Raw genomic sequence first — 14782 nt, forward strand, 5'->3', positions numbered from 1 at the left:
CATGTGGTTAAATTGTACATTACTTTGAGTTAAAGTTCTGAACGAATGCAGTCCATTTAGCATCTATTCCCCAGTGCTGTTAAAGCTTATTCCCACCAAATGGAACCAGTGATCCATTGGTTTATTCACTGTATCCAGTTGACACATTAAAATAATGCATTAAACCACTATGCTGTGTCCAAATGCAATGGCTGCTATGCAAATGTATCAAGCTACTGTGTAATGGTATGTGTCTAGAGGGGAGTTTAAGAACACTGAGGCTTGCACTGCTTCATGGCTTTTCTACTTTACAGTGATGATGTTTGATTGACAGACCAACAAACAAATCAGCAGCGGAAACTATGTGCATAAGATAATTGCCTGAACGCTTTAAGGGTGTTTAAGCTATATAAAGGTTTACATCTACGCATAATTGAGGACATCACTGATTTGGGTGCCCGACTGAGGTGGCATTTATATTATTAATATCTATTAATATCTATTAAGAAACTGTAATGAATTCTTATCTGCACAGTTTGGAAATACACAAACATGACTCACATCTTTTGTTGCTGTGCATCTTTTATTTGTTGTTCATTTGTTATTTCAGGGAGGGGTTATTTTTTTGTCTCTCACACAATACTCTGTCTTACACCAAGACGGCTAATTAGTGTCATTTTGATAATGCCACAACATGGCAGGAGGGTAGATAATTCCACAAAGCACTAATATAAATGGCATTTAAACCACTGATTGTGGAGAGGAAAACCCTGAAAAGATATTAAAATATAGTCTCCTCTAAGATTGTACTACAATAAAATCCCTTATGAGCACAAATGGCTATTTAAAGTATTTCTTTAAACAGCCAGGTGTTCAGAAAATTCTCTGATATTCACATACAATACACAATCATAAACACCACAATGTGGCAGCAACACAGTTTATATGTGACAATATGTAGTGGCTAAGCAATACAACTGCAACAATTGTGCCTAAAATAATCAAGATTTTATAGTTTAATTAGCAAAGGCAGCCCAACTCTGTAATCTTCCAGCAGCCAGGAGCACAGACAGAAAACAAAGCGAAACAACAGCTTCATGCAAATAGGTTCACACAACATCATTAATGTGACTACATTAACGTATTAGTGTGCTAGATAGTATCAAATGTGTTTAGCAAAAAACTGCATCCCATAATGTCACCATAATAACTGCATTCAGAGCCACTGTGTAAAAGAAAACACATCTTATCTCCTTCATTCAGGGACTCAATTATTGCTCGGCTAATTAAAACACTGAAACTGTATCGCTTAAATGACCTCATGAGGAGGAGTAGTGACACTGAGGCTGAGATAAACATTCGGCAACTGTATGTGTTTACTTCCTCAGTCGTGTGAATCCGCCCGCACACACAGTGAAGTCTAAGTTGTGCAGGAGCAGGTCCATATTGATCGCTCATTAATATGTATCAGCCTGTAGAGAGTCAGTAGTGAAGAGGTTCAACAGTCTGAAGGAGGTAGGGAGGTCAGAAGCAAGACAGGAAAGAAAGAAGGCAGAGCGCAGACTATATGAGAAGCAGAACACAGTGAATGAGCTTCGAGGGAGGGGAAAAGGTCGGACATTTTTTTTAAACAGGAATAGGAATTAACAGGGAGGAAATCTGACAATTGAAGTAAGGAAGCAAGCAGCAAGGAGAGAAATGGAGGTGTAGAGACCTTGAGACCTCTCTCTTATTACTACTGAATCTTAAATAAGGCAGGCAGTCGCAGTAGGAGCCATGCTACAGTGTATTAACATTCATTTCTACAACCTTGGCTGGCTTGATTTTACCGTTTAATGATTTTTACTGTACTTCTGTTATTTGTAAATAGTTGATTCATAATATAGTCCATCATTTTAAGCTAATCATTTTTAAATTCTTACATACAATAATGTTTATTAAGATTTGTATACAAGAGAGTGATTAACTGAAACCTGCTAAAAGTTCTACTGAGCAAACTTGTCTGCAGGAATTAACATGAGTTCTTTCAATCGCGTTAGCCGTGTTTACTTTGAAAGATATTTCCCCACTCACCATCATTGAGGTCCTGCAGCAGGTTTTCCTGACCAGAGAAGTCCAACTTGACTTTGATGCTGACCGTCAGTGTCACAGACTGGCCGGGCATCAGAGGCAGGTGAGACAAAGCCTCCTCCAGGTCCCAGTTCAGAAACTCCCCAAACACTTTCTCTGCACAGACAAAGAAGAGAGGGAGAAAAAAACATATAGATTATGCAAGACAGTGTACAGCAATGTGGTTAAAAGCAGAAAACTTCGTCTTTGTAGTTTCTACAAAGAAAACGAGAGTTTGGATTTTAGTGGCGAGAAAGCTGCTGATTGGCCTCCTACCTACATGAGCCTCGGCACCCGTCACTAGACCCTGCCGGCTCCAACTTCTGCCTCCACACCGCCTTTATTTTTACCTGAGACGAATGACTGCTGCATCCACTTCAGCCAGGAGTGACAAATGAATGATACATCACCTGAATAAAGCATGTGTTCTGTCTATGCAGGTAAGCCACTCCTGCTCTCTGGGATTGCATGAACAGCCAGAAGGCTGATTTTAACATAAGCACGGCAGAAGGGGGAAAGATGTGAGTTCACCGCGAGAACAACAGTTTACACGTCCCTGCTTGATTCATAACCCAAAGCTGGTAAAATCCTCTAAAAGGATGTGAACGTAGGCAGCATTAAATAAAGATTTTGTGAATAACGCTCCGCTTTAAAAATTCATAAACTCAGAGCTCCTTGCGGTGAATTAAAACAGTGAGAGGGAACAGAGTGTAAGGCAATGGGGGGAATGATTCAAAAGAAATTGAGCTTGGGAAGGGAAAAAAAACAAGGCATTGATTACGCAGCATCGGCCTTGTTATTTAAGCGGCAGACAACCAAGATTGTAGATGACGTTACTGCCATCACACCTCCTAATTATGAGTCACAACGAATAGCGGTGGAGACATCTTTCACACCTTATTTAAACATCCCTATTCTTGAAAATATAATATGGAGACCACGTCAGCGCTACTTCAAAGCAGACGTGAAACAGCTCTATTTCAAACACAGTCTGAAGCATTACGCTGCTACACTTTGGTCATCAGTAATCCATCTGATGAGAAGTGGCGAGGCAATGCAGCAGAGCTTTAAGGAAAGTACATTCAGCTCACAGTTTATTAGTTACACATACAGCACAGTTTTCTATCATATAATATAACCCTTATGAAGGTATTAATGTTATGTTAAGACGATTTTTAAATGTTCTTTCACAGGATGATTTAACTCGAGTAAAATTACATAGCTATGCAATGATGTGGAAGGAGCACTTCCAAAAAAAATCAATAAAGTCCAAAAGGCAACCCCTGATCTCTCAGGAAGAGGTTGCTGAGGAAGGACAAGAAGAAAAAAAACATACAAGGACATTTTCAACTACTTTGTGCAGTCTCTGGGAGTGGATAACTTTAATATGCACAGAAATCATTCAACACTTCACCAGAAAACTAAAATAAGGAAGGTGTGAGGGGTCATGGAATCAAAAAAATGCCCTATCTTCCTGGGTCCTTGCAACATGAACCAACACTACTGAGTCATGGTCCTGTCTTGTGGGGGGTGATGAAAACCTGCACCATGTAGGAGCTATCCTATTAAAGGTAGGCTTCAACTCTAGTTTATACTGTACCCAAAATAAACGCAGGCTGCAATTAGGGATGCATATATTATATTTTGGATATTGGTCTCAATCGACTAAACACATGCTACCTCATGCAACAAGCAACAACACAGACTGACCCAATGAGTCAGTTGTATGAAGGTATTTCATGCTTGCTACACCAAGGTCAAAAGTAACTCGCAATATCTGCATATACAATGGTATCAGGACTGTATCAGGCACAAGTATCAATATCATGACCAGAACAGGAAAAGTTGGCTCTGTGCACTGCATTGTTGTGAATGACCTCTTCATAAGCCTTTCACTTTATGTCTCATACAACATAACTAAAACACGCTCTGCACCATAATTCCATTGAAAACAAATGTAGTTGAAGGTCACTAAAATATGCACTTAAAGGTGCTACTGAAGCCTCCAATGTGACCACAGGAGGGGGCCTGGAAGACAGACTCCTTACTAATCGGAAGCTCTGTTCAAACTGCTTCATGTAAAAATGATCATGCTAACATTTAGGCGCAGACAACACTACAATGCTTTTTTATGTTTAAACATAAGCAAACTTTTAGTTGCTGATCTGAAGATGCACTGTAAGTAATGAGAAGATCACGGATATCAATAATCACATCCTAAGGGGAAAGTACTGTCTGGACCTAATTCTGTGCCAATCCACTGGAAAAAAACAGAGGGATTTTAATGGATAAGTGGGCCTAACATGCTGGAGGCTGCAGTTAACTACAAGAATGATAAGCCAATAATAACTACGGATCCCCCTGATAAACAATGCTCATTGAGATACAAATATATATTTGTATCCATGTTGTTAAAAATAGGATGACAACAAGAACACAGCTGACTTACTTTACTTTACTATCAGGCAACACAACTGCTCCAAGATAAACAGGATTCTGATGCAGTCAAATGAACATAAAGAAACGCACAGGCAGCTGACAGACAGCCCTGCTCATAGTAACAAAAAATCACTGAAGCAACATTAATCCCCTCTCTTTTTAATGGCCTCTGCAGTGGAATGTCTTTGATATGAAAGTACACAAAAGCGTTTGACAGACTGCTGAACTGAGCTGATATGTATATGCACAGAAGAGCAATAAAATAGCAGTGATGAAGAAAAGGTCTGATGGCAACTATTCAAAGACAACCCCCATTTAAATCCAATATAATGCATTAGCTGATTTTTTTGTTACCTATAAAGTATTTATGAATAAATATTTATTTTTGAGTAATGAAGCTCCCGTCTCATATCCTAAGATGGCTATGTCTCTGTGGTGGCAGAAAGAGTAATGTTTTGTTTGTTTTGCCACAAATGTCTTCCTATTGTGACTCTACTCATCTTTTATTCATTCAGCTCCTACAGTGAATGCGGTGGGCTTCACAGAGGGTTTCTCAGCAGCAGCCTGTCTAAAGCCACTACCAGGTTATGACTAAGGATCCACAGACAGGTGGGAGCAAGTTATATGATGACCAGGGAAGGCTGTGGCACTCTCAGTGCTCGGGGGAATCAATACAGAGGCTTTTTAAGCCACATGAAAACATATATTAAAATACATGAACCTAGCTTACAACATAAAATGTTGTATTAATGATAAAGTAAATTAAAATTCCTTTATAATAGGGTGAAAAAAACCTGTAGGAATCCATTCATTTTATGTTTTTTCTTACTTCAAGCTAACAGCTATAGCACAACGTAGTTTCAAACTGAAAAAGATCAACGCAAACAATAATTAATAATAATAATTGAAACCTTTATTAGTCCCACAATGGGGAAATTGCTCAAGGCAGCCCAGCAAAGAGTGCCATACACCAGTGAGTACACTGGAGGCTATGCAGGTAAAGTGTCTTGCCCAAGGACACACACCAGTGACTAGGGAGGAGTTGGGATCGAACCACCAACCTTCCGGTTACGGGACAACCCTGCTATACCGCTGCGCCACTGCTGCCCACAATTAACAGTATATTATAATATATTATAATTAAGGTTATAGTTTTGTTTGGGCAATCTATTTTGAAGAAAGCTGTACTTATATTGTGGGTTATTTTAAAATCTGGCATGATCCCAACCATGTTCAAAGTCACAGTCAGCTTTATTGTCAAAACTGCCATATGTGCTGGACATACAGAGAATCGAAATTGCGTCACTCTCAACTACACAATATATTACTAAGAACTCAGAACTTAAGTATAAGAACAAATATATAAAATGTACAAAAGAGTGAGGAAGTCCAGCAACCAGTTGCACAGCAAGGTTTTCAGCCCCAGCTGGTCCAGTTTGTTGATGAGCTGCTGTGGAATGATGGTGTTGAATGCCGAGCTGAAGTTTATGAACAGCATTCAAACACATGAGTCTTTATTTTCCAGAGCTGTGTGGAGTGCTGTGGAAACTGCATCATCGGTTGGGCCGATATGCAAACTGGAATGGGTCCATGTAGGGACAGAGGACCGTCTTGATGTGTTTCATGACAAAGTACTTCACGATGATGGGTGTGAGTGTTACTGGACGGTAGTTATTGAAGCAGGCTGGGGTGGACTTCTTCAACACTGGGGATAATTGTGGTGGCCTTGAAGCAGGTGGGGAGAACAGCCTGGCTCAGTTAGATGTTAAAGATGCCTGTGAACACTTCAGCGAGCTCCTCTGAGCACATAGCCAGGTATGTTGTCAGGACCAGGAGGTTTGAGTGCATTGTTCTGAAGTCATTCAGCTGGTTCAGCAGAGAGCTGTTGCTTTCACAGGTCTGTGGTAGGGGCTTGTAGTCAGTGATGGTCTGTATCCCCCGCCACAGGCTCTGGGTGTCCCTGCTGTCGCTGAAGTGGTGGGCAACCCTCCTGGAGTACTGCCTCTCCGCCTTCCTGATGCCACGGGACAGGTGGTTTGTGTTACATCATCAATACATTTGGTGATGTAGGCAGTGACAGTCTCTGAGTACTCCTGGAGGTCAGTGCAGTTGTTGTGGGTTGAAAAATGTTGAAACAAAGTAAAATCTGCTCCATTGTTTCCACTTGTCTCTCTGCCCTCAACCATCACACTCTTCATTTCTCTCTTCATCTTCTTCATTTCCCTGTTTGCTTTTGCTCTCTCTCTGTATTTTCTGGCCGTCACTCCCCACTTATTTCATCTGCCAATGTGTATTTAAAAATGATTTAAATTATATACACGTTCATTCAATATTTGTGATTGAGATTTATATTTTGTTTTCTTTAACACAACACATTTCTAATGTACAGTATTCTCTCATCTTCCTCAACTTCTCTCTCTCTTTGCCTTACTTGCCTCAGTTTCTCCTGTGTGTCCTCTCTTTTTAAAGGTGAGGTTCAGCTGACAGAACCTTTTCATTTTGTCTGTTGGGGAGGACAGACAGTTTTAGCTGGTATACTGCATGCAAATATCATGCTTGCAAACAATGCTCCTCTATAGCAGGATATTAACAGTACTTTTTATGGGGTGGTGTTGTCATTTAACCATGTATCTTCACTCTTGAAACTACCTGACTGACTGCTCACAGTCAGAGTTAATCAGCCTTCATGGATGGAATTGTTAGGAACAACAGCTAACTGCTTAATTCACTCAAGTGAAACTAACGAGTCAGCGCCAACGGCTTCAGGATTGAGGGGTATTATAAACACACAGCACAACACAACACCTTCACTTCTTCATACGTAGAGAAGATTGAAGCAAGGCGTCTGGACTTGTAGAGTTTTCTAGAAGATGTTTCGCTGCTCATCCAAGCAGCTTCATCAGTTCTAACTGTTTGGTGGGGAAACATGGTTTATATGTGGTTACAGACCTATGTGGGTGGGTCTGGGTAAAACTTAAAAAAACAATAGCACTAAATGTTTCCATACTTACCTGTGATGTTCTGGCTGACTGGGCCAGGTGTGTCTAACGACTGGCTAACGACTATGAAACTGCCAGAGGTGGACTGGTTGACAGCCCTTTGTTCTTGCTGTGAGTATGTGCAAACTTCCTGGGAATGGATGGAATCACTGCATTGTATGTGGTAGAAAGATGGTGTCTGAGGCCACCACCTCTGTTAAGGGAAGGTTTTTTACATAGATGGCTTCCTTGACTCCTCTTTCAAACCACCTTCACTTCTTCATCCCTTTCCAGACTTTGAACTTCAAGTAGCCGACATACTTTCTCAGCCCACATACACATGTGCGCACACACACAGACCCAAGACACTCCAGAGAATCTGAAATGTCCCAGAGGAACTGAAAACCTGCAGGAACACCGGGCTGAGTCTCATGTCCATGATGACATGTTGGCACAGTTCAGGCATAAAAATGACGCTCTTCGACAACAACTGGCCGATGCTCAACACAAGCAGCACATTTCTGACTGCAGACATGTGCCTCTAGAAAGAAAAATCCAAGCTTTACAGGCCCAACTGGAAGATGCACGCCAACAACTGTCCACGGAGCACATCGCCTCACAAAATCGGAAAGTAAGTTGTGAGTGTGCAAACCGGCAATTCAACAAATATCAGCCAACACAATAAGTAGGTCTGTCTGAGCTTGTTCTGCTGCTGCAGAAAGCTCACAGAGATTTAGACAGATACACAGCCAAGCTTCAGTCCACTGAAAGTTCAGTTGAGGACACTGAGCAACAGCATCAAGAGGGTGTTTGAAATGTTAAAAGAGGAATCATTAACCTGAGTGAAAATCTGCAGGCACAACAATTGTCCCCTGCATGTCTCCACAGGACCAGGAGACAGACGTCAAGAAGGTTAACCAGCAGATACAAAGTCCAGCTGCAACTTCTGCATCAAACCTGCAGCTTGAGAATTATCATTAATGAAAAGCCCTCAAAATACCAATGGATCTGAACATAGAGAAGATTGAGGCAAGGCGTCTGGCTATTGTTTTTTCAGTTTTTAAGTTTTTACCCAGACCCACCCACATAGGTCTGTAACCACATATAAACCATGTTTCCCCACCAAACAGTTAGAACTGATGAAGCTGCTTGGATGAGCAGCGAAACGTCTTCTAGAAAACTCTACAAGTCCAGACGCCTTGCCTCAATCTTCTCTACGTATGATGACCTGGATGACTGAGAATCTTCATCAACAAAATGGATCTGAACCTACAGTGACCAGGAGCAGCAGACTGAAAACACAGATGCTGAGACCAGCAGGATGTGGAACAAGCACCAAATACAGACAAAGACAAAGAGACACAGACAGTCCAAGATGAGCTCAATGCTGAAGAGGAAGCCACTACCCACCAACAACCACAGAAACTCTAAGAGCAGCTCAAGGCTGAAGAGAAGAGTATAAAACCACTTCAGAATTGGAAAAACACAGGCATCTTCTAAAGCTCTGATAAATTGTCTTAAGACAATGTGTTGCCCAGAAAAAAGCAGATGAGCAGCTGCAGCTCTACATCCAGCAGTGGAAGGAGGAGAGACATGCACTTCCCACAGCTAATGAAGCCCTTAATCAGACCCTTAAAGACAAAGAAAGAGTGGGCAGAAAAAGAAAAAAAAACATAATATCAAGGATGGATGCTCTGGAAACTCACTTGATGGAAATGGCTGCAAATAAAAGGGCAAGAAGAAGAAATGCTGGCTGCAGAGGCTTTTCAGCTTCTCAAAGTAACACAGCTGCCTCCTTAGTTGGAATGGATGTGTGTCTGTGTCAGACCCTGGTAACCCCTGAATACCACATCTATAATCCCCCACCCACATCACTATATTCCTCGCCCTCAATCCCCAATCCCTCACCTCATCCCCCTAACTTCACCCCCAACACTCTATTCTTCATTCCCATCACCATATTCGTCACCTTCAACCCCGTTCCCGTACCCTCACCCTCACCCCTATCCCTATGTCCTTATCCCCTACTTATCCCCTTATCTCCCACCCCCTTATATATATAAGGGGAATTAAATACACACATATGTATATATACTTCTATACCTATAGGCTATATCACACATTTCATTTGTCTTGTGGTGAGTCCTGCCCCAAACACATTTGCCATATTCACATGAGCCCAAGAGGGTGTCAATACCTTAAAAGAAACTGCCCTCACATTTCTTCCCTCACTTTGTGCAGCATGCATTAAATCTTGGACATAAGTTTGCATATGATAATGCTATTAATACAGCATGCCCCTGCTTCAATTTCTGATCACATCTTGGAATCACAGGGGAAGACTTTTTCGCTTTAGCTTTTCCAGGGCTGCAGCCAAGTCCAGGGTAAACCCTTTACTTTACTCAGCAAGTTGGCAAACAAACTGGAAGCAGGAACTTGGCTCGGGTCTGACAGAGTGGCAGCATTTATTTATCGACAAACTATACATTTATTGCTACATTCACAGTTACTGGTAACTTTTAACTGTGCAAGTGCATGCCCACTAGCAGTGTCTCTTTGATTTAATGCAATAAGGAATGGCTTCTTGGGGTCCTCATTATTTGGGCAAAAAGTAAGTAAGAGTAAGACAGCAGTAAAAATTAGAGTGACTACATTAAAAAATACAAACTGAGTGAAATTTCTTCAAACCACTTTCAAAAGTTACAGAAAAAACAGGAAAGATGATCAATACATTGCAATGCCATTAGCAGGTTGGGTTGTATTATGCAGCTCACGAGGATGTTCTTCTTCAGAGGCAATATGTATGCTTTGGCTGATTTGTCATTTTCAGACACAAAAGACTTCATCAAGCAACAGCAGGACAATGAGAATTTGTTATTCAATACCATGAAAACTTAAAATGCAGCAAATATTAATGCCTGAGAGAAACAATACACGCTGCAGTGCACAAAGGAGCACCTTCCAATGTGTGCAAATTATCCACCTCTACAACAAACATGAAACAATAGCCTGCAAATACAGGTTATTCCAAAGGCATCTCATCTACAGGCAGCTTTCCAGGGGTCACTGCAGTTAGCATAAACAAGCAGAGGCTCTGTTATAAACACAGCTTCCACGTGGTTTTAAACAGAGGAAAAACACAACCATCGCCTCATTTAGTTGAGTATAAAGTTAAGTATAAATACCTAAGTGATAAGTATATAAAAGATATAAGCAAAACCTAAATAAACAACAAAATAAATACATTTACATTTAGAGAGTTTCTTTAGTTATCAATATGTGAAAATATGACTTCATTGACCTAATAATTTATCCATCCATCCATACATCATCTGAACCCACTTCATCCTGCAGTGCAGGGTCACAGGGGGCTGGAGCCTATCCCATCTATCTATGGGTGAGAGGCGGGGTATACCCTGGATAGGTCACCAGTCCATCACAGGCCTAATAATTTATGTGCTATTGATTCATTTATTTGATACTAACTGAAATGAAATTCCCTATACTGTAGCCTTAAGACCAGCTGTGGTCAGCTGTGTTACATGCTATTTTAAAATAATGACTAAAATAATTATTTTTTATTACATATTATATATTTTTTTTGAACAGCAAAGGTACCTGTTAAATCAGTTTTGACAGCTGTACAGCATCAATAAAGAATGTACCATCGGTCCATCTGCGCAACGGTAGGGCGTCTGACTCCAGATCAGAAGGTTGCGTGTTCAAATCACGTCAGGGTCAATCTTTTACAATCTTTGCAAAATTTTTCAGCTTGGGATAAATAAAGTATTTTTATTCTATTCTATTCTATTCTATTCTATTCTATTCTATTCTATTCTATTCAATTCAAACACTTGGAACACAGCCGAGTTTCTGATTGGATTATTTTCCTTAAATATGCCTGAGTGTAACATTTATGTTTTGTATGGGTTCACAAACCTGTAAGCACCACTGTGTGGTGTAATTGCATGCAGTGGGATATCTCTAGTCAGTTTAGTCCCCGGTTTGATGTGCTAAGGTCATATTTGCTCCAGTAACAGTAAAAGGAAATGTTGATTGTGGCGCTCTCATCTCACAATTAGCTGGAGTGCTGTGTGGTGAGAGGCTGATAATGAACTGTATAGTATGGAATATACAAACAGGTGTCAAAAGTCCTAATGTGCACACATAACATTAAGAGGCTGGTTCATAATAGGTGTTGTGTTTTACTATATCTGACACTAATTCATATAAAGAGCAGAGAGGTTATGTGAGTATACAACAACATCATAGTTTTAGAAACAGGAACAAAATATTCACAGTGGTAAGGAATAAACTGCTGGGAATTAAAAGTCCAAGGTGATTAATATTAAAGGCTGCATGACAGACCTCAATATTTTGTCAGCACTGACCCTGTAATGTGTCCACAGGAACATACTGATGACTGAATTTTAGAGAGCTGACACTTATTTGATGTATTTCAGAAGGTTGACTTAAATAGTATATGGAAAGGGACTTTACAGAAAGACAGGTTTTTACTCCTTAATGTGGGTAAAAAAAAATTCATTATGACTTATGATTTTTGAGGTCACAGCTACGTTTGATCGTCAATATTTATTGAGTTCATATCTGAGTCTTTGTGTATGTTTGTGCCAAACCTCTTTTTTATAACTCCACTGTCTTGTCATATATGAACACTGAAGTGGCCCTTATATGTGATGACAATACGAGAAGTGGCCCACAGCTAATTTGATGATGAATAAGCCAAAATACAATGAATTTATGCTGGCAACATAAGCGTTACATTAATATTCTCTCTACATTCCACATTTAAAATGACCTACAATTAATCCATTTTGATAGGTTCACGGATGTTTTTGTATCAATTACATGAAATGAAAGGATAATAATTTAAAGTAAAGTGCTTTTTTTCAAAGTGAAGGGCTTTCATTCATTCAGACTTGAAGTGTTAGAAAGACTGCAGGTATACATGGTGTTCTAATTCAGGTCTAGAGAATTTACTTCTCTTTGTTTGTTCATCCAGTTGAAAGTAACATTCCCTGGGAGGCTTGACTATATTTTCATCCTAAATCATTTCCAACAACCACAACAACAGTTCTATTTCAAAGAGAACTCCTGTTAACTAGAGAGACTGCATCGTTCTTTGGAGTCCGCCCAAAAGGAAGTGGGATACGTCTGAAGAAGGGAGGTTGTAAGAGTTGATGAATGCCTTTTAATCCAAGTCTGTTTTAATAAGAGTCTTGTACTCTTATTCACTTTAAACCTACAGCTGTAATGTATGGAAGTCACCAGAAAAATACACCACCCTTCTCTCTCTCACCATGCTGTCACCGAGTCATAAATTCTACATCCCTGATGCTTCTCCCCAACTCTACACAACGTGCATGTGAGAGAAATGCACTGAAACGAAGAAAAACATACAACTGAACCATGAAAAGAGTGACAGCGACTTCCTGGAAAGACTCGATCTGAAAGTGTTTAACCCTTGGACAGTAGAAATGTGCAGCCTGTCATCACAGACCCATGGGGCCATTTTGGAAATGTCAGATCAATGCTATATATACTGGCTCCCTGCTTCTCCTTCTATGCTCATCACTGTGGGATCATCAAACTTCTGCTTAGAACCCAGGTATAAAAGTGGTTCAAAACAAGATTTATCCTCTTCCCAAGGTTAAATTACGGATGTATAACATAAAACAATTTTCTCAGTATGGTTCAGTTGAGTGTGCTCTTACAATAGAGAAAAAGATTTCTGACAAACTTTAAGATTAGATTCTCTACGTTCTGTGACTGATTGTGCTAATGAATATATTAAGACAATGGAGTCCTACAGAAGTGAATATAAGTGGAATTGGATTTTATCTTTCTAATAAATACTGTGTTTCTGCATAAAACATTATTTTATGACTACATTTAAGAATACATTTAAAAATATATATATATATATATATATTGTGCCTTAAAAATGAACATAAACTACTATAGCTTTATAGCCATAATATGGGCATCATCCTCAACAATAAAATATAGTACTTACTTTTCTCATTAAAGCCACCACCATCTTTGCAACATTCAAATCCAAATACAAGAAAAATAGTGGAGTATAAGTGGAGCTGCTGTAGGCAGACGATGAGGAAGATTGTAATCTGAGATGGCACCCACAGTCACTCAAAATGGTCACTATCAAAGTTTTCAGATATTTAACAACAGCCCAAAAATGACACACACCGGCACCAAGCTTCTGACTCTACTATAAGAACAAATAAGCGACAAGCTTCCGTGATCCTAAAAATTAGCTTTCACCAGCTGAACATCTCAGCATGGGTTGTCAACAAGACAGCAAGACACCAAAGAACGGCTTTTCTATCATGGAATACAAACCAAGCGAGCATATCATTGTGAAAGTGTCTAAATGGCTTCGCACAGCTCACAACCAAGCACTTCTTATACTCGTGTATCTCCCTCTTGTGAAAATGTGGCAAATGCTTCATGTAAAGCAGCTGAAACTAAACCAGCACTGCCACTCTATCATGCAAAAAAATACTAACCACACTGACAGAGGTGCTGATGTGTGCCATCTGTTGAAACAAAAGTGAATAGTTTTCTCAACACTTCTCATAACTTGGTTGTGAACTCTTTCCAAAAAGTGATTTTTTTTTTCAAATCCCCACACACAGACAGTGAGACAAAATGAGACACAGAAACAGTGCAGGTGAAGGGGACTGCAGAGATCTGAGGACCTGAGCAGGTGCTGAACAAAGAGATGGAACACAGACTGAAAAGCCACAGGGGCATGAAAGATGTAGAAACAAAGACAACAGGGTAGTGACCTCTGTAGCACTGCGGATGTCGAGACTGCAGCACAAAATTGGTGGGTGGTGAAGTACATCAAAGTCTGTCCCAACTAAAACAACTCTGATGACACACAGTATGCACAGTGATGTTTGATTTATAATGCTTCATTAAATCCTGTGCATATTCTTAATGCTTCCCTACTATTCTAACTAAGCACCCTAATTAATTAAAGATTTTTAGAGATTCTCACCTTTTGTGGTGACAATCTTCGAAGTTAACTCCAGAGACTCAATGTCTTCAGATCCAATGTTCTCCAAAGTGATGGTTAGTTGCTGAGTCTCTCCGTTGAATAGCTGGACAGACACAGTGCTGGACAGTTCTTCTTTGGACATGGGCTGATTCGTGTGTGCTGACCTGCACAAAATGTGTAGAGAGAGGATTCTGATTCGCTTTGGCTCGTGTCTTTAGCTAGAATGGCGTCT

General features: G+C 40.1%; 1 protein-coding gene across 2 annotated transcripts in view; it reads right to left on the minus strand.

The window, feature by feature from the left end:
* trappc9 (trafficking protein particle complex subunit 9) overlaps positions 1-14782 on the minus strand; it is a 171302-nt gene that overhangs the window by 119732 nt on the left and 36788 nt on the right. For both annotated transcript variants that reach the window (XM_028400050.1, XM_028400048.1), the window contains 2 exons: positions 14551-14714; positions 2053-2205 (listed from right to left, as the gene is read on the minus strand). In XM_028400050.1, the coding sequence (XP_028255851.1) occupies positions 2053-2205; positions 14551-14714 (317 nt within the window). The remainder of the gene's footprint in view (positions 1-2052; positions 2206-14550; positions 14715-14782) is intronic.

This window comes from Parambassis ranga, chromosome 2 (genome assembly GCF_900634625.1).
Source record: "Parambassis ranga chromosome 2, fParRan2.1, whole genome shotgun sequence".
Lineage (NCBI taxonomy): Eukaryota > Metazoa > Chordata > Actinopteri > Ambassidae > Parambassis > Parambassis ranga.